At 32.9% G+C, this 20,254-nt stretch overlaps 2 protein-coding genes across 6 annotated transcripts in view; both read right to left on the minus strand.

Moving 5' to 3' along the window:
• The window catches only part of LOC109819715 (peptidyl-prolyl cis-trans isomerase CYP40-like), an 18,451-nt gene extending 17,097 nt beyond the window's left edge, over positions 1 to 1,354 (minus strand). For 2 of the 5 annotated variants that reach the window (XM_020385553.1, XM_020385552.1), the window contains exon 1: positions 792 to 1,354. In XM_020385553.1, coding sequence (XP_020241142.1) covers positions 792 to 962 — 171 coding nt within the window. In that variant the 5' untranslated portion in view covers positions 963 to 1,354. The remainder of the gene's footprint in view (positions 1 to 791) is intronic. The other 3 variants (XM_020385551.1, XM_020385550.1, XM_020385554.1) reach the window with 3 other exon arrangements.
• On the minus strand, positions 3,200 to 19,405 carry LOC109822536. The gene is made up of 6 exons (XM_020388755.1): positions 19,154 to 19,405; positions 11,677 to 11,742; positions 10,989 to 11,138; positions 8,951 to 9,036; positions 8,758 to 8,866; positions 3,200 to 3,576 (listed from the first exon to the last, which is right to left on the minus strand). The coding sequence occupies exons 1-6, from the start codon at positions 19,319 to 19,321 to the stop codon at positions 3,409 to 3,411; spliced, it is 747 nt and encodes a 248-aa protein (XP_020244344.1). The 5' UTR covers positions 19,322 to 19,405; the 3' UTR covers positions 3,200 to 3,408.

A 20,254-nucleotide genomic window follows, 5' to 3' on the forward strand; every position in this document is an offset into this window, starting at 1 on the left:
CATATACAGGGGTTCATGAAGAATAGCACATAAAACAAAATGTATCCCAACATAGCCTTCAACTCCTCCATCTCGGGTTCTTGGTTAGAGGTTAGTAGTGGAGTGATATATCAATATCGGGAACTTTTTTTTTTGTCTACCCAAGTGTGATCATCCTCTGATATTTGATTTGAAGACCGAGATGTAAGTGAGAATTCTTAAAGAGTGTCACCGTGTTAGGATCATGGATTTTTTTATTTTTTGTGATAAGTATAATGCTGTCCAGTGATACATTAGGCTTTAATTTTTAAAGAAGAGAATGGATCTTCAGAAGTTGAGTGGTGTTGATAGGTTGTAATGAAGGTTCTCAAATAAGGGTGGGCTAGACCAAAAAGTTCGGTGGCAACAGAAGTTTGGAGGAGCAAGTAACTGATATTATAAACATTTTGTATGGTTGAAAGAGAAGGAAAATGTGAAGAAAGGAGGTAAATACGCAAACTAAGTCTCAACAGCAATTTCTTTTCATCACATTTTTTTTTCTCTTTCAACAATACAAAATATTTATGGCATCAACTACTTCCTCCTCCAAAATCACCAAACTCGCCCTTAGTTTACTATGTTCATTAAACCCTTTTGAAACCACTCAATTTCCAAAAATATAAAGAAACGAACTTTCCATCACATAACCGTCAAAGCAGCAAAATTACAGAGCTTCTGATTATTCTCCGCTCCCTTCACGGGTCCAACCAAAAGGCAAGGGCAGCAGAGTAAATAAAACCAAAGAAAAGGACCAATTGGCAAAATCACAAAACCTTGAAGTGGAGAGGTACTCCGGTGCTCGGGCCGATCCCCTTCTCGCCGGTGCAGAGAGCCCTAAAGTTCTCCGCCGTCTTCGGCGCGACGCTGGCGAATAGCTCGATCACGATCCTCCCCTCCATCTCGCCTCCGATGCTTACGTCCATGTATACCCGGCCGCCCTCCATTACTCTCTCTCTCTCTCTCTGTAAAACCCTAAAGTTGCTTTGATTTGGGGGCCGTCGACGCCCAGGCGGCCTTTTTAATAGAAGTCGGAAGTGGTAGTATTAATGAGAGTATTAAATGGTCGTCGTTTTGTTTGGATTGGTTTGGGGAGGTGAACCAAAAAGGCTTTTTGGTTCGGTTGGTTGGCTGAGTTTTGTCTGCAGCGCATTTGTTGTGTTTTCTTGGCTCGGGGAGGGAGTGCCTGCGGAGCGTAGTGATTTGAACAGTGCAAGTTTGTGTGAGCGTACGGCCTACGCTGGCTCCTCCTCTACAGACTTCCATTCCCTGGTTACAGGCTGCTAACCCCCCATCCTCATCTTGTCCTCTCTCTGCGGTGGGTATGGATAAATGACTCCGCGAGCATATGATGGTCTGGCAGCAACTATCCACACACAAATCTTATGACTTTGCCATTAGGGCCTGTTCGGTTATTTCCAAAAAAAAATTGGAAATGGAAAACTCAAATGATTTTAATACATTTCAAGCACATTTCCCAGATTTCTTTTTTTTTTGGTTTGTTTCGCAAAGAAAACTCCACATTTCAATGCCAAGTCACATAAACAGACAAAAAAAGCCTCCATAGTAACAGTGCTCAGTTTTCTATTTCTTTTGTTTGTTTGACAACAAGAAATAGGAAATGAGAAATGGTGGTATTAAATATTATGTTTTATTATTCTGCACTATTCCAACAGTGCTTTTACTAATTAATAATTCTTAGATGGGACATTTCCAAGTGTTTTCAGCCTAATTTGGTGTGAAAACACATTTCTTGAAAGTTTGAGGTGGCAGCCTACGTGGCGGTTCATTTCTTGAAAATTAAAAACGAAACAAACATGAGAAATGGAAATCTCTTGAAAACAAAATCCCATGTGGCACTTGTTCATTTCTTGAAAGTTGAGGTGGCAAGAGATTTCCGGATTTTTTTTGGCAAACGAACAGACCCTAGTGGAACCACCCTCTAAGTATAGGGCGTTTTTCAGATAAAATCTTAAATTAGAGGGAGTTTATGATAAAATATGAAAGCTAAAGGGGGGTTTTCTGATAATCCCTGTATTTAAGGGGGTTTTCTCATATTTTGGAAGTTAAGGGGGTTTTTACGATAATCGTCAGGGTTTTTTTTGTTTTTTTTTTGATTTTTTCCCTAAGATTAATTGAAACCTTTTGGTTGTTTGGTTTGTTGCAAAAACAAGTTTGCAATATTGTTGCAGGAAATCAACTTTCAGATACATTATTTGGATATTTGCAATCTTGTTTTGGGAAATTTATTTTTCAATGTCAATTCAACATTTGATTTGTGAATTGTGACGTATTTGGTGCCTTATGAATCCATTATTTGGATATTTGCAATTTTACTGTTGGCAACATATTTTCAATCGGTAATGCTAGGAGGAACTGTATACGGACCAATCCATAGGACAGATGATGTGGATGCTAAAATATATGGTAATATATTCCACACCATCAGTTCCACAGAGTGGTCCCATTTTTTAGTTCCAAAAATAATTATTCGTTTTGAATATAGTTTCAATGCATGGTTGAAAAGTAATTGATGCAAAAGTTACATGAATTTCCTATTTTGAAATCAAATTTCGATGAAGCGGAATCACTTGTAAATTTTTGTCTTCCTTTTTTTTATAAGGCAGTAGCTTTTTACTCCCACCAAATTCATTACAACATTTGCTACAGTTTTCTCCCCCTTATTTTCTTCCGAAAAGTTACAATTTTTTTTACCCTTCATACCAAGTGAGAATACATTCCTGCGAACGATTGAAATATAAGAGGGTAATATTGCCATAGTGTAGATATCGAAATTAAGCAACTTTCCGATAAATGAAAAATAATAAAATTTTAAACTTTCGATTAGCCGTGTACTGCATACTATAATCTGATAAAAAAATCTGAATTGATTTCAGATTCATATTTTTCACATTAGAATATAATACTTAGGTGTAAGCTCTTAAAGAGAAGAATAATAATATTTATTTAATCATTTCTAAGAAATTAGTATTTTAATGAAATACAATTTGAAAGACATTTTCCATGCAAATAATTTTATTAGGGGTTCGCATCATGCCCCCAGTCCCTAAATATGTACATGTCGGGGTCGTAACTCGTCCAGCTCTATAATCATAGAGTGAAATGTCTCATAGCAATATATAGTAACGTCTCTCGCGTGTCCTATTAAAAAATCCCCAATAAGTAACAGACTTAACACCACATATTGTTCGTAAACATCTTATACTACAAATACAAATCAAATAATCTTCAGAGAACTTCAATGAAAATAATAAACTGAAGTCTTCAGCTCAAGAGAAGACACAAGGATTAAAACATCATTTATCAATGTTATACAGAGAGAAGACACAAGGATTAAAACATCATTTATCAATATTATACAGAGTGAAGATATCAGCCGTCAACGCCCAGTAACCTTAGGAAAGATGCGGTATCTTTAAGATCTGCGAGGATAATGGCACTACCATTGCTTGCCTGCTTCAGCTCCTCTCCTGAGAATACCCCTGTGCACACCCCTACTGCTAAAGCTCCTCCATATTCAGCAGCTCGAATATCATTAGGCTGCAGATATATGCGTCAGTCAAATTTGAAGTTTAAGGTATCCCCATGAACATTGGGGGTTTTGAACAAAACCCCTCTAAACTTCATAAATCAATGAAAACACACCTTGAACTTCTCACTTAAGTATCATGACTTCTAGCAGTTACTCTATTGCCGCATGCTCCACACATTACAATTTCTGGATGACTTTACCCCAAACTGCTAAATATAACTTGTATATTTCCCATTTAGGAAAAGGTAAAAAATAAAAGGGGGTAGTTTAAACTTTTTAGAACAATTTTGAATGTTCAGGGGGGGGGTCCCTATGTATTACAAAGTTTCAAGGGGGTTTTGTTCTCCAGCCCCGAAAATTCAGGGGGCTCGTGTGGAATTTACCTTTAAGTTTATATGGGAAAGTTTAGTATATCTATTTGCACTTGATTGGGGTAAAATCATAGGACTAAGTTCTAGTAACTGTGCAAGTGTTATGACAATATATTATCAGCCTTGTCAGGAATTTTCTTGTTTAGAATGGAAAGAAAAGTGTGTGCTGCAATGACGTGCACACAATGTGTTCATTCAAAATGAAGGAACTTTGGAGAGAAATTGGTTAAAGAAGTTTATATGTTTTCTTAATTATAAAGTATTTTTTTTAAAAATAGACAAATCTCACTTTTAACAAACTTTCAGTTGCCAGATTACAAATATAAGAAATTAAACTGGAACATTGGAACAACTTAAAACACCTGATACTCAATGCAAAGAGTACATCTTGCAATTAAAGGCAGATGGGAATCAATGTACAAAGGAGGTACTTATAGTGAGTTGCAATGATGATGTTGATGCCGCTAGATCCATTAGTAACACTACTAATTTTTTTAAGGGGATTTTATTCAACGAAGGGACCCACTTCATGTATTCATGTCTGAATCTAGTTAACCTGATCAGTTAATAACAGAGATCTGAGCTTTAAAGCACCAAAAGTTGATTGGAGACTTGCACAAAATCCCCTACGTTTTGTAAGAATGAAGAAAATACTCCCATTTTCACTGCCATCTTTTATTTATCCATCAAACATGGTCACGTGTAACTCATGCGACCCGTTTAATAACAAAAGAACCCTTGTCCACCTTTTAATAGAAGAACAAAGCAGGCTATTCATGTCATCAAAAGGCTCACATGATACCAGTGTAACATTGTCAATGAAAAAAAAATTAAAGGAGGGGATGAAAGTGTTAGTTTTAAAACTTGAGACTGATTTTCTGTTATTCCTACAAACCTTAGGGGGTGTTCCGTAATTTTATTGATCTTCTACCATTACAATTAGAAAATATCAATAAATAATGAGTTGCGGTTAAACTCAATTATTCATGTAGTAATAGATACTGATATCAACAAGGACAAACTGAAACCGAGATCCATACCCAGATTTCAAAACTCATTTAAAATGCATATGCATGGAAATGATTCAAATATCCATGAATTCAATAAATTGATTTGTTGATTGGGAAAAAATGGATATCAACTACCAGTCATCATTTTACAAGAGGTCAGGAGTGATGGAAGCAAAAGCAATATTGGTATAGATGAGGTCCAAGTAAGGAGATCAAAGTCCACTGAAGTACAATTTGCAACTCGTATCTGTTTATGTCACTCGCTGAATACAACATGTCAACAAACATCGCATGATTCTTCTATACTGGGAAGAAGGTAATTAAAGAAGAAACTAAAGGTAAAAAGGAAACTACGGAGATGGGAACTGGGGTAAAGTTGTGGATGATAAGCTGGTTCATTAGAGACCATGTAAGAGTGAAGAAACCATGGGCAGAAATAGGCCCCAAAATACAAAACAGAGAGCATCTAAGAACGGATGAGATGAAAAGTAGCAGTAAGAGAATGGTGACAAATCAACCTAAGAGAGATGCACACTAAAGAATAGAAAACATTTCTTAAAAATCTTTTTAAAATTCAATCCATTATCAATAAGTTTCTATTAGAATCTCTTTAAACTTGTTACACTCAACAATAAATTTTAAGTGTCAAGTAGGATTTTGGTATATGATTAGCGATAAAAAGAAAAGAAAAGAAAATTGTAAGTAGATGAGCCTAGAAAATATTTGAAACATTAGTTTGCTAGTATTATATGAAAACTAAGTGACGTTATGCGTTGAGATAATTTGGGGCCAAGTGGGATAATTATCCCAATGGGGTAATTCTAACCCATAGAGACAATTTGCCTAGGACAAAGTGAGATAGTTCGGGACAATGGGGATACTTGACATTAATAATTTGGTACAATTTTATGTGGTGCTCGCAATTAGATGAGTACCCCTTATAAAAATATCATTTTTATTGATTTATATAATATAACTTAATATAATACGATATATATATTATTACATATATATGTATATTCTATAATATATATATGCTATATATATATTACATATATATGTATATATATAAATATATATGTATATATTATACATATAATGTATATATAATATTATATATATATATATATATATATGAGAAAAATGGGTATGAGGTGACGGTCATTTTGCAAAATGAGCTACAGAGAACACATGTAATGTAAGGTCACCTTAGTTGTCCACATCAAAAGGTTGTGGCGCTAACACTTACTCTTTTGCGTAAATGAGTTGCCACCTCCAACCATTAAACTATATATTATATTATATATAATATATACTATATATATACACTTCTCTATACAAATGGGAGAACCCAAGATTCTCTAATTTCATGATACTGTAAATGCTATGCAGTAGCTTATTACTCTACAAACAAGAAACTAGATACCATAGCATTTTATTTGCAAAATCCCTGTTATAGCAAAGGGGAATACTGTAGCATTTTAAAATTCAGAGAGTTGGGAACATAGCAATTCAAAAAAATTTAAAAAATAATTACTATAGATTTAAAATCAGGGATTACTATAACGCGAGAAAAAAAATGATATTGTTCGTGCTGTTGCCACGGTGTTCGAAGACTAGTAGGTATATATAAACACACATACCATACAATATGAATATATCTAATTATAAGTCTTATTATTACAAGTAAATTATTCTAATTTAATATATTTACAAGTATTATTAAACTTATTAGAGTCTTGATTCCATACTAAATATGTTAATACTAATTAATTAATATAATATTAATATAAATTATAAGTATATAATAGTTAACATATTATTAATATAATAATTTTAATGTATTTAATATAAATATCATAATATATTTTAAATATATTTAATACTTAATATAATCATAATTATAACATACATTTATTAGTAATGCTTGTTGCTGGTATATATATAATTATATATTATAATATATTGTTATTTCATAATGTCATGGGGACTATATCGTAAATATAAATTTATATTTTTATTATTACAATATATTATATTATACTTTAATAAATATTATAATTTAAATATGTTATAATCAATAAGATTATATTATAATTAAATATATATTTTGATAATTACTACAATATATTCAAACTATCTATAGCCTATTATATTATAATTAATACAGCACACTAGTAATAAGTTTAGTAGAACATAATATAATATATATTATTACATTATATTTATAACTAATATAATATATAAAAATATCTTTAATGATATTAATTATTTAATAATTTTATATTTAGCTAATATTCATCATTTTATTATTTTTCATAGATCTAGAAAAAGCTTACGATAGAGAGCCTAGAGAGGTAATGTGGTGGTTTTAGAAAAGAAACATGTATCTAGTATATATATTGATGTGATTAAAGATATGTATCATAGAGTAATAACTAGAGTAAGAACTAATGAAGAAGAGACTAAACCGTTTCCTGTTACTATAAGTTTACACTAAAGGTTAGCCTTAAGTCATTATCTATTTGCATTAGTTATTGACCAAAATACTAGACACATTCAAGATGAAATCCCACAGTGTATGTTATTTGCGGATGATATAGTATTAGCCGACGAAACTAGAAAATGTATGATTTCTAAAGTAGAAAGATAGAGACAAGCCCCTGAATCTGAAGGTTTTAGAATTAGCAAAACAAAACAGAATATATAGGTGCATTTTTAGTAAAACTAAGAAAAGAAAAGAGTCTATAGTATATATTGATGTTCAAGAAATATCTAAAAGTAATCATTTTTGCTATTTAGGATCAATCATTCAACATAATGATGAGATTGAGGATGATGTTGTTCATCGAAACAAATCTAGATGGTTGAAATGATAGAATGCTTTTGAAGTCTTATGTGATCGTAGGATACCAATGAAACTAAAAAGAAAATTCTATAAGACGGTTATAAAACTAACAATACTTTATAGGTCAAAGTGTTTGGCAATAAAAAAACATGTGCAAAAGACGTGTAGCAGAAATGAGAATATTACGACTGTCTTGTATACCTGCTCTTACTGAGGATAAAATAAGAGAAAATCGACTAAGATGGTTTGATCATGTACAATGGAGGCCTCTTAGTGCACCGGACCATCGGTTAGGAAAAATGATAGTATTATAGTTAATGAGGGTAGGAGATCTAGAGGTATATCTAAAAGAACTTAGTTGAAATTAATTAAGAAAGATATGATTATGTTTAACTTAACAGAGGATATGTCCCAAAATAGAACGGAATGGAAGAATAGAATTCATGAAGCCATGATCTCAAACATTAGGATAAAGGCTTTAATGATATTATTGTTGTAATTATTTTTATATTTAATTATATATCTAATATGATAAGCACATATATTAGTAAATAATAAATGAATGTTCCAAAATTATCCCACTTGTCCCCAATTGTTCCAATATGACAGTTGGGGTAAATTTTAGCTTGGGGAAAACTTGTTTTTATATGAGTGGGACAATTTTATCCCATGTGGGGTAATTATCCAACTAGTGTTCCAAAAAACTAATAACACCAAAAGTTTTCATCCCAATCTCATTATCCCAACCAATCACACCAAAAAGCATTGTCCCAAAAATTATCCCAATTATCCCCATATTACAACAACCAACAACCCCCCCCCCCCCAAAAAAAAAAAAAATAAAAAAAAAAAATAAAACAAATAAAATAATAATCATAATAATCATAAAAATAATAAAACAACTTGTTCTTAATCTTTTTAAAGAAGCAGCCGGGAGTCACAAGATGGTAGAAAACTTACCGTGTCTCCAATGTGGACACGCAAATCAAATCCTCCAGGAAACTGCTTCTCAGCCCTAGCAGCAGCAATCTTCACAAGTTCTCCTCGATCTGTGTGGTCACTTCCAAATCTGTCAGTTTACAATGACGTGAAAATCTTAGGGAACTTCTAAAGCAAAAGGAGTGATGGTTTATAACATGAAATTTCAACCCACCCTCCAAAATTTGGAACTGTGAAATATTGTTGAATACCCAGTCCCTCCATCTTCATCCATCCAATCTCTTCCAAATTACCAGTAACCTATGAATATAAAAACAAAAGAAAAAGAAAAACAGGAAACCTCTCAATAAGCAGTTAAGCACCTTACTTACCTAACTTGATTTCAACAACCAATAGGATTTCCTATCTATGATTCAGTTGTGCAAATAAAAAATGCTAATGCAGTGATAGTTGATCATAATCAATGAAAGAGTAAACTTTTCAAATTGGTAAAAGGGAACTGGAAAAGCTGATTTTATATGGGTTACAGAAAGTATGAAAAGTGGACGAAGGCTTAAGATAGTTTATTTCTAAAGTTTCTTATAAAGAGGGAGGATATAGAGTGGTTATAGTGTTTGGCTTATAGAGAGAAATGGTTTATCTTTAGGGTTTCCCAAGCAGAAGGGAGAGTGTAAAATATGTATAGGGATTGGCTAATAAAGTAACATTAGAAAATATGGTTTCTTACCGGAAGGAGGAGGGAGGTAAGGTTGAAGATTTTGAACATGACATGTTCAAGCCATATCGTCCAAACATTTAGAAGTTCGAGTTTAAGTAGATTCTCCTTGACATTATTAGTTCATAGTTACAAAATCAATCCAGTTTAGGAAAAAACAAAACACTTAAATTTTATTATGAGTAATATTAGATATGTAAGGGACAAATATCGATTTAGAAGGATTCAGAGGATTAATATCACATTAAAAAAATGAATAAAAAATATAAAAATAGAAGAAAATATCAAAGTTAACCATGAGCGGTTAGGATCCTGACAATTTTGATTCGCCCCTTATCTTTCCATCAAGATGATAGTCAGTAAGACTATATCTTTCTTAGCGTAATACAGCATCTACTATTTTTTTATATCAGGTATAAACAGAGAAAGAGTTATCATTCTGTCCATTGAATTAATAAACTAATTCTTACTGAAGCCTCACTTACTATTAAACGAGGGTTAGGTAACGTGGGATCCTAGGTTCAAGGCCTGAGTTGCACCCTTTGTATAAAAACATAATAATGGGAACCAAAATGTAAATATATGAGTGGTTATAGCACTGTTACAGGTGCAAGTAGATTAGGCCCTCCTCAGTTAAGAAGTGTAATGCAGAAATCAGTATGAGGACTTAATTATCTACTTTGAAGTCTTCCTAAAGCTGCATATTTACCGAACTCCTATCTTAGCATGGGTATGGGTAACTATTACAGCACGGCTGTTCACAAAACATAACCTATTTCTTAGAGAAAATTCCTTTGACAGCATATGCTGTGGACCTTCCAACCGTCATTTTAATCACATGCAAAGGTACGGAAAAAGCTAAGAAAAAAAATTCTTTACTCTGGCACTTCAGTGCAATTTGAGTACACTTTTCAAATCTGAGCAGTATGCAAAGGTGTTCTTCTTTTCATCTGCTTAAATGGGTGCCGAAGTAGATAGTAAATCTTCAGTAAAATTGCACAAGAACTAGATTTAGTCTTGTCCAAACTAGGGCTTTAAAAACTAAGGCTTTAATATCATTGTCACTACATTGAAACCAGAAATTCAGGACTGGCTTAAGAGATACAGTTCTATATTTTTAACATCTTGCAGGTTACAATACTTGAATGTAGCCGTGCATCCTCTACAAGTATGATTTTATGATACCCTGGATGTGATTAATAGCAATTTACAGGTTTACCGTGATGTTGTCATCTTTGTCAAGCAATCAATGATGAAAATCTTCACCAAATCAAAAAGCATGTTTCCTTGAATATCCTACTGAGATGTACTAAATGAGGGGCACTAGCTCAAAATTTGCTCAGTCAGGAATTTGCACCAACTAATAGATGGACAAGTGAGCTCTCATATTAAAGAATTATAATTAAGTGGATTTTCAAGAGGAAAAGCTTAGGATACTAAGAAAGTAACGCTACTGGCTGTTTGATATTGTTTCCAAGAGTAACCAAGTTCTTGTTGATAAATAATGTACAAGGAACAAGATGACTAACAATCATACCAAGCCAATAGCCACATTATTTGAAGATAAAGCCTCTAGCAAAGAAGTGACCCCAGGAAGAACTTCAAGGCCTTCACCTATATCTTTGGCGTGTTCCTTGGCATACTCAATCATCTTTGACTTCAAATCTGGTAATCTTTCAGTAGCAACCTATAAAAAGAAGAGAGAGAGAGAGAGAGAGAGAGAGAGAGAGAACACATAAGAAAATTCCACGAAGTTAGATACTATGACTAATTTAACCAATTTGATAGAAACAGAACAATATTTGGAAAAAAAGGATAAAATTTATGTCCTATTGTTTTGTGGATGATAACTGAAATATCCATTTTGTTCCTAAAAAATGTTCCTTCTACACTGCCTGCCAATTCTAGAGATTGAAGAAAGTGAAGCAGCTTGTCAATAGCTATCTTCTTGCCTAGCATTATGGAGTGTGACATCTTAGTTCGATCGATGACCAGAAACATTCATGGCAGTATTCTTAACCAATTGTGAGGTTGTATGCAAGACTTGATCTTTCCCAAAGGAATGACGACTTTTCATTAAGTGTGCTCATTTACTAATTTCAGGTTCATTTTTCTTTCTTGAACATCTCTAAAGGAACTTACTACGTCTTTTCTTCTATAAATTCATATATAACAGCAGAGAGATGCCTATAAAGATTCAAAATCCAAGCTTAGGAGCTACCAACATCAGAAGGGATGCCATAGTGCACGCACGTGTTCACCAGAATAAGGGGATCTGTTTGACCATGATGCTGCAAACAAAAAAAAAAGGATAAACAATATCAATATAATTAAAAAGAAAAAGAAAAGAAATATACTCATTACTGTTAGGAATATTGACCCCAAGATTAGTTCGTTTTGACGATAACAAATATTATATGTTGTGTGTATTATATGCTAACATTTGTTTTGCAGTATCAGAGCTAAATCAACTGTGTGTATTATATGCTAACATTTGTTTTGCAGTATCAGAGCTAAATCAACAATGATATTCAAAGAGATACTCAAGACATAGGATGAGTTCAAGGTTTGCAGTATCAGAGCTAAATCAACAATGATATTCAAAGAGATACTCAAGACATAGGATGAGTTCAAGGAAAAATGAAGCTAAGAAGAAGATATACTTTATTGTCAAAATGCAATTTTACATTTTCTTTGCTTAGAAATGTGTACAATCCTTGATCACTCACACACATGCACACACATAGTGTTAGAACACACTAACACATGCTTAGTGTGTTGGTTAACTATAGAAATTCCCTATGTTAACCATTAAATTTAATAGATATTGAGTGAGACTTAAAACATATCATATAGCTCATATCTACTCCTTAATAGTCGACTAATAGCATGAATAGTCGACTACAAAAGACACAGACAGAATATCAGTTTCTGTGTTATTACAGACTAGTCGACTACTAGACATTATAGTCGACCAATAAGTGTTGAATCAGAATTCCAGATTTTCTGTTAATTACAGAGTAGTCGACTAATTGACAAAGTAGTCGACTACTAAGGAATTATATGACTACACAGAGTCTGTTTGAACTCAGAGTAGTCGACTACTAAGAGTTGTAGTCGACTATAAAGGCAGTTTTCTAACTGTTACAGGTTTTGAATATATGACTGTTTATAGCCGTTTTGAGGTGTTATTTTGGTTTAAAATATGACTTTTCAAAGGCTATAAATAGGGTAAACGTCAGTAAACAAGATAACAAGATTTGCACTCAAAAGATTAAACTGTGTGCACATTCAAGAGGCCAAACATTCTGTTTTTTAGCCTAGGTATTGAGAAAAACTTATTTCTAAAGCATATCCGAAGCTTTCGGCCTCGGGGTCTGCTGTTGCCACCTTGGTTGTTGAGGCGCCTTTTGCTGCTGCTGTTGCGGTTGCGCCTGCACCTCAAACGTTTGATTAGCGTTCATGGCATTTGCGTGCGCTTTTCCTTTACCCCTAGGGGTGAAGTTCGGTTGCGGAGCGTTATTTGCTATTTGGGGAATTATATGACTACACAGAGTCTGTTTGAACTCAGAGTAGTCGACTACTAAGAGTTGTAGTCGACTATAAAGGCAGTTTTCTAACTGTTACAGGTTTTGAATATATGACTGTTTATAGCCGTTTTGAGGTGTTATTTTGGTTTAAAATATGACTTTTCAAAGGCTATAAATAGGGTAAACGTCAGTAAACAAGATAACAAGATTTGCACTCAAAAGATTAAACTGTGTGCACATTCAAGAGGCCAAACATTCTGTTTTTTAGCCTAGGTATTGAGAAAAACTTATTTCTAAAGCATATGTTCTTGATCATTTCCTATTAAGTGTTTAGGCAAATTTCAGAGAGTGAAACCTATAGCCACAGTGAGAAACACGTTCACAACACATTCAAGTCTTATATGATTGGATTTGTACTTGCTTCAAAGGAAGGTTCTCTCGGTTTGAGAGAGGGGTTGATCTCTTGGTCTAGAGGTCGATTTATAATTGGCATGGTGTTGTCAATTGGGTTTGCAATTTGCATGGTCTTACAAATTAGTCAGGTTTGCTTTTGATTTTGTAAGGTTTCAAAATCATAATAAAAATCTCAAACGGGATTTGCTTAGGGACTGGATGTACACCGGAGAGGTAGAACCAGTATACATGCTTGTGTTTGTGATGTTCATTTTCTGATATTGTTGTCATTCTTTCTTGCAATTTATAACACATCTTGCAAACTCACTCTCTAGTGTTTAAAGTGTAAAGCTTCCGCAGATTTACTCTTTATAAGAGCGCACTCTTTTCTTAAGAGTTACGATCCTACACTTGGCATATAAGCAAGAGGACCCTACAATTGGTATCAGAGCAAGGTGAAGGAAGGCATCATCAAGTACAACAAATACATCACAATTCAAAGAGGGACATTCCACACAGTGACCACCTCTCTTTGACGACACAAACTATAACTATTGTAAGTGTCGGATGAAGATCTACCTCCAATCTCTTAGCTACGATCTATGGAACATTATAGAGATGAAATTTACAAAACCTACCACTCCTTACACCAAATGGACGGTTGTTCAAAGGACAAATGTAAATCTGGACTCTAAGACGATGAATGCACTATTTTGTGCCTTAGACAAGAACGAGTTCAATCTCGTGTCTACTTACAATTCAGCCCATCAAATTTGACATACATTAGAGGTAACACACGAAGGTACAAATAAAGTTAAAAAATCTAAAATATCTGTTCTTATGCATAGGTTTGAGTTATTCAAAATGAAAGAACATGAGACGATCACTGAAATGATCACAAGATTCACCGACATCACCAACTCTCTAATTGGTCTTGAAAAAGAATACACACAATTAGAGATGGTGAGAAAAGCTCTTCGTGCACTTACACCAGAATGGGAGAAAAAGACGATCGCCATTGAAGAAGCCAATGACCTCTCAACACTTACCCTAGAAGATATTGTTGGGAATTTAATGGCATATGAAGTACAACTTCAAGATAGAAGGGATAGAGAACAACCAGAGAAGAAAATCATTGCTTTAAATGCATCTTCCGATAACAATGAATCGGATGAAGATGATGAAGACATTGATGCTCTCTCAAGAAAATTCAAAAAGTTCTTTATCTAAAGTAAGCATTGTTATAAATAACGGTAAATAGCCCCGCAATAGCGACGCTAATAGCGTTAGCGATCCCTTCCCGCTATGCTATCGTCGCTAACGCTATCGCCTAATAGTGGTGACATATTACGGAATATGTGTTTTTTGTTCGCTAAAGCCGCCAATAATGTATCATAACGATAAATAGTGAGTGATTGCATACGAAATCCATTTTTTGACTGCTATTTAAAAACGGCTTGAGGTTTATTTTTGTAAAATTAAACCCGATCCTTGACCATTGCATTCCACTGTCTCCTGTGATTTTCGACATACTCCCGCCACCTCTTATAGCTTCTGACACCTATCTCAGTTCTTCCTCTTACCTCCTTCATCGTGAGCTCCTCTTAGGGTAGTCCTCTCATTGCTCAGCTCTTTTTCTCGAAGACTAACGACTCTTTGACTCCTTCAATCATCTTCGGTATTACGTGATGATTACATGTTTATTTCATGTTAAGGATCTCTTTAAATCATTAAATAAGTACTTTTAGATTTTTTAGATTTTTTTAATTTTTTAGTATTTATACATATCTAAATTAGATCGCTATTTGACTTTATGTTTTTACCGTTATTTTACCGTAATAGCCCCAAATAGCCTTAGCGATGCCTCATCGCTTCGCGACGCTATCCGCTATCGATAACCTTGAAAGTATAAAAAGGTTAAAGATACTAATAATTAATTTTATTTGTTATGGATGTAATAAGCCAGGACACATGAAGAAGGATTGTCATCTTCTAAAGTCAAAATCAAAGTCTACAAACTTCAACAAGTTACAAAATAAGAAGAAAAAGACTTTGGCAATGACATGGGATGATAGCTGAAAGAACAAAAAGAGGAATCCGCTCACATGTGCTTCATGGCACAAGAAGATGAGGTATGCAATAATATTAATAATGAAGAATTATTAGAAACATTCAATGAATTTTATGCGAGATTTAAGGATTTGAAGTCTAATTATAAGTTATTAAAAAATGAAAATAAAAGATTAAACTTAGAATTAATAACTTCAAATTCTTCACAAGTTGAAAAATTGAATGAACTAAATAATAATTTATTTTCCGAAAACAAATTATTGACTAATGATGATATTTATTTAAAATCTGAATGTGATAAAATGAAAACTCGTATTTCAGATTTAGATAAAGAAATGAATTCACTTAGATGTAAATATGAAGACTTACCTTTAAATGTGAATAAATTTAACAAAGGTAAAGAGAATTTGAATAATTTGCTCTCATTTTAAAAATCTTCAAACAATCATTTTGGTATTGAATTTGTTCCTAAGTATTTTACAAAGAATGATTATGTTTTGAAGAATAATAATAAGAATATTCATGGTAAACAATATAAGTATATATGGATTCCTAAGAATTTGAATATTCATCATAGGAATGCTTATATTTCATCTTATATGCATGAAGTTTGCAATTCAAAGAATTATACGTATGATAATAAATGGAAACCAAATTCCAAGTGGATTTGGATTCCTAAGGGTTAATCCTAAGGATCATATATAAAAGGGTACCAAAATGCTTAATATTTTTATCAAGATACTCGGGAAAAGAAAAATTTAACTAGAATTATGTTTATTTCTTTTTGCTAATGACAAAAGGAGAGTTATATAGAAAATTTTAAAATTTTTTACTAATGCTTTGATGCATAGGGTAAAAGATTTTATCTAATGATTTCATGCAGGGGGATTAAAATTTTTATATCTTAATAACATATATTTGTTATCATAAAAAAGGAGGAGAATGTTAGGAATCTTGATCCCAAGATTAGTTTGTTTTGATGATAACAAATATTATATGTTGTGTATTATGTGCTAACATTTGATTTGCAGTATCACAGCTAAATTAACAATGATATTCAAAGAGATACTCAAAACATAAGATGAGTTCAAGGCAAAATAAAGCAAAGAATAAGATATAATTTATTGTAATTTTATATTTTCTTTGCTTAGAAATGTATACAAGCCTTGATCACTCACACACATACACACACATAGTGTTAGAACACACTAACATATGCTTAGTGTGTTGGTTAACTATAGAAATCCCCTATGTTAACCATTAAATTTAATAGATATTGAGTGAGACTTAAAACATATCATATAGCTCACATCTACTCCTTAATAATCGACTAATAGCATGAATAGTCGACTACAAAAGACAGACAGAATATCAGTTTCTGTGTTATTACAAACTAGTCGACTACTGGACATTATAGTCGACTAATAAGAGTTGAATCAGAATTTCAGACTTTCTATCAATTACAGAGTAGTCGACTAATAGACAAAGTAGTCGACTACTAAGGAATTATATGACTACACAAAGTCTATTTAAACTCAGAATAGTCGACTACTAAGAGTTATAGTCGACTACAAAGGCAGTTTTCTGACTGTTACAGGTTTTAAATATATTACTATTTATAGCCGTTTTGAGGTGTTATTTTGGTTTAAAAATATGACTTTTCAAAGGCTATAAATAGGGTAAACGTCAGTAAACAAGATAACAAGATTTGCACTCAAAAGATTAAACTTTGTGCACATTCAAGAGGCTAAACATTCTGTTTTTTAACCTAGGTATTAAGGAAAACCGATTTCTAAAAAAGCCTATGTTCTTGATCATTTCTTACTAAGTGTTTAGGCAAATTTCAGAGAGTGAAACATATAGCCACAGTGAGAAACACGTTCACAACACATTCAAGGCTTATAGGATTGGATTTGTACTTGTTTCAAAGGAATGTTCTCTTAATTTGTGAGAGGGGTTGGTCTCTTGGTCTAGAAATCGGTTTACAATTGGCATGATGTTATCAATTGGGTTTGTAATTTGCATGGTCTTGTAAATTGGTCAGGTTTGTTTTTGATTTTGTAAGGTTTCAAAATCATAGTGAAAATCTCAAGCGGGATTTGCTTGGGGACTGGATGTACACCGGGGAGGTAGAACATGTATACATGCTTATGTTTGTGATGTTCATTTTCTGAGATTGTTGCAATTCTTTTTTACAATTTATAACACATCTTGCAAACTCACTCTCTAGTATTTTAAGTGTAAAGTTTTCGCAGATTTATTCTTTATAAGAGCGCACTCTTTTCTTAAAGGTCGCGATCCTACACTTGACATATAAGCAAGAGGACCCTAGTTGAAATCAGCAGAATATGTAAATCAATGTGGAAGCAACATGCTGTGAGTTTATAAGCTTTTAGGGGTGAGGTCTCTTGGATGTCATACACAACAAATTATAAAAAATTTGTGACTGATCACGTTATGGGTTGTTTGGTTCAAATATCAAAATTTTAGGATTTGTAACCTCATACAGAATTTCAAATCCATAGGGTTTTATACATGATTTGTGATTTCTAATATTTTATTTGGTTCAACAACATTATAGATAAGCGAACTCTAAAATTTATAATATCTTGTATGGTTCAAACTTAAATTCAAATTATAAAATAACAAATTCTTAAAAAAAGTAAATATATTTAACTTGGTGAGGTTATCACCCACAAGAAAATAAAATTACAAGGGTACAAGGGAATAGAAAGAAAGGTAATAAGGGCCTGTTCGTTTGGCATATTTTTTTGGGAAATCAAAGAATAGGAAATCTATTTCCTATAATAATTGTTTTGAGGTTGTTTGGTTGGTTTAAAAGAGAAGGAAATTGTAGAATAGGAGATGAGATGAGATGAGTTGTCACCTTATTATTGGATGATGTGAGTGATTTAAAAAAAAAGATTGTTTTGAGGTTGTTTGGTTGGTTAAAAAAATAAGGAAATGAATTAGAGGTATATTATTGGATGATGTTTTGAGGTTGTTTGTGTTTGGTTCGTTTTTAAAAATAGGAAAATAGATGAGATGAGATGAGTTGGAGGTATATTATTGGATGATGTGACACGTACTTAAGGAAACCAATTTCTTGTTTTTTTTTGAGGAAATGGATGGAAAGGAATGTTTAATGAGATGAGATGAGTTGTCACAGTATTATTGGATGATGTGTGTGATTTTTAAAAATGGGATAAGATGAGTTGTGATGAGTTGGATGATGTGACACATTTCTTGTGTTTGGTTTATTTTTAAATGTAAGAAATGAGATGAAATGAGATGAGTTGGAAGATAAATATAATATTTTATTAGATGTTGTGGGTGAGTTTTAGGGATGGAAATGAATAAAAATATTATTTTATTAATTTCCTTGTACCAATTTCCTTTTCTTAGTTTTTAGGAAACCAACCAAACGGACCCTAAGCATACATATTTATGACATTTGTCAAATCCTCACCAATTACGAGAATTTAACCAATTCTAAAAATTAGGTGCTTTTATATTTTTTAATTCAATATTCCAAAAAATTATTGAAACAAACACCAAATATGAAATCTCAAAACCCAAAAAAACACACATTTTGATCCTAAAATTTGTAATCCGCACCAAATGCCAAAATTTTGCTTGAACCAAACAGCCCCTTAACTGATCCATAAAAATCCCAATAAACTCAAAAAAGATCCGAAGTTATGTGAACCTGAAGGACATCAATGGTGGAATCAGGAATGTTGAAGACGGAGAGAAAAGCGTGGGAGAAAGCCAGGCGATGGAGACGATTGGAGGAGGATCCGATGCTCCGAATTAGGGTTCCGTCCACATCAAAGGTAACCATCACTCTCTTCTTCTTCCCCTTCTCTCCCTCCATCTCTCCTCACTTCCCCCCGCTCTCTCTCTCTAGTGAATGAACTGCTGATTAAAGTGCTTTACAGTGAAACCTTAGCGGCCTCTGATCAGCGATTTGATTAGTGAACGAGATCCGATGATCTTTTCTTTTTGGTTTATTTAGATATTAGTCCCTCACATCTCCAACTATTCCATATTAGTCCCTCAACTATGAAACTGATCATTAGCCCGTCAAAGAAAAGATAACTATGGAGCATTTTGGCCATTGAGGTCCAAATTGCAAGACGTCCTAGGATTTGATGTTGGCCTTCTTGTTTTGATGATGATTTACAAACAATTTATTTTTAATGTTGTTTGTCTAGTGTTTGTGTTTTTGTATCAATTGTAGACAAACAACACGTTGGAGGATGGATGGAATCAAACATTCACGATCATATCCAATGGAGGTTGGCGGAAATTATGGAGTGAAGCCAATGCAATTCAAGTTAAAGATTCAAGTTCAAGCTTCATCCGCAAGTGTACCAAGATAGAGCTTCGTTGAAGATCACAAGCTTGGATATAATTAGTTTAGGAGTTTATATTATGTATGTTAAGTATTTTAAGCTCAATTATATACACACATACACGTTTTGGTTTTTATATATATATAGTTATATATATACATAAATGTTTTGGTTTAATATTATTCGAGTTTTAATATGAAACAATTGAATACAATTAAAAATACATTTCTTGTTTCATAATTATATGCATATATATATGATTTCATCAATATCAATTTTATTTAGTTCAATGAAATCATATTTATTGTTTTTGAAAAGTTTACAAAATATGCAATTTTGTGAAAATATTATATCCTCAGCTTTTAGACTTAACAATAATCAAATACATCTTTTATTAAGTCTACAAAATCTTTTTGTAATGTTTCAAAAAATGGTTAAGCTAAAATGTCAAA

Source organism: Asparagus officinalis, chromosome 8, assembly GCF_001876935.1.
Source record: "Asparagus officinalis chromosome 8, Aspof.V1, whole genome shotgun sequence".
NCBI classification, from domain to species: Eukaryota; Viridiplantae; Streptophyta; class Magnoliopsida; order Asparagales; family Asparagaceae; genus Asparagus; species Asparagus officinalis.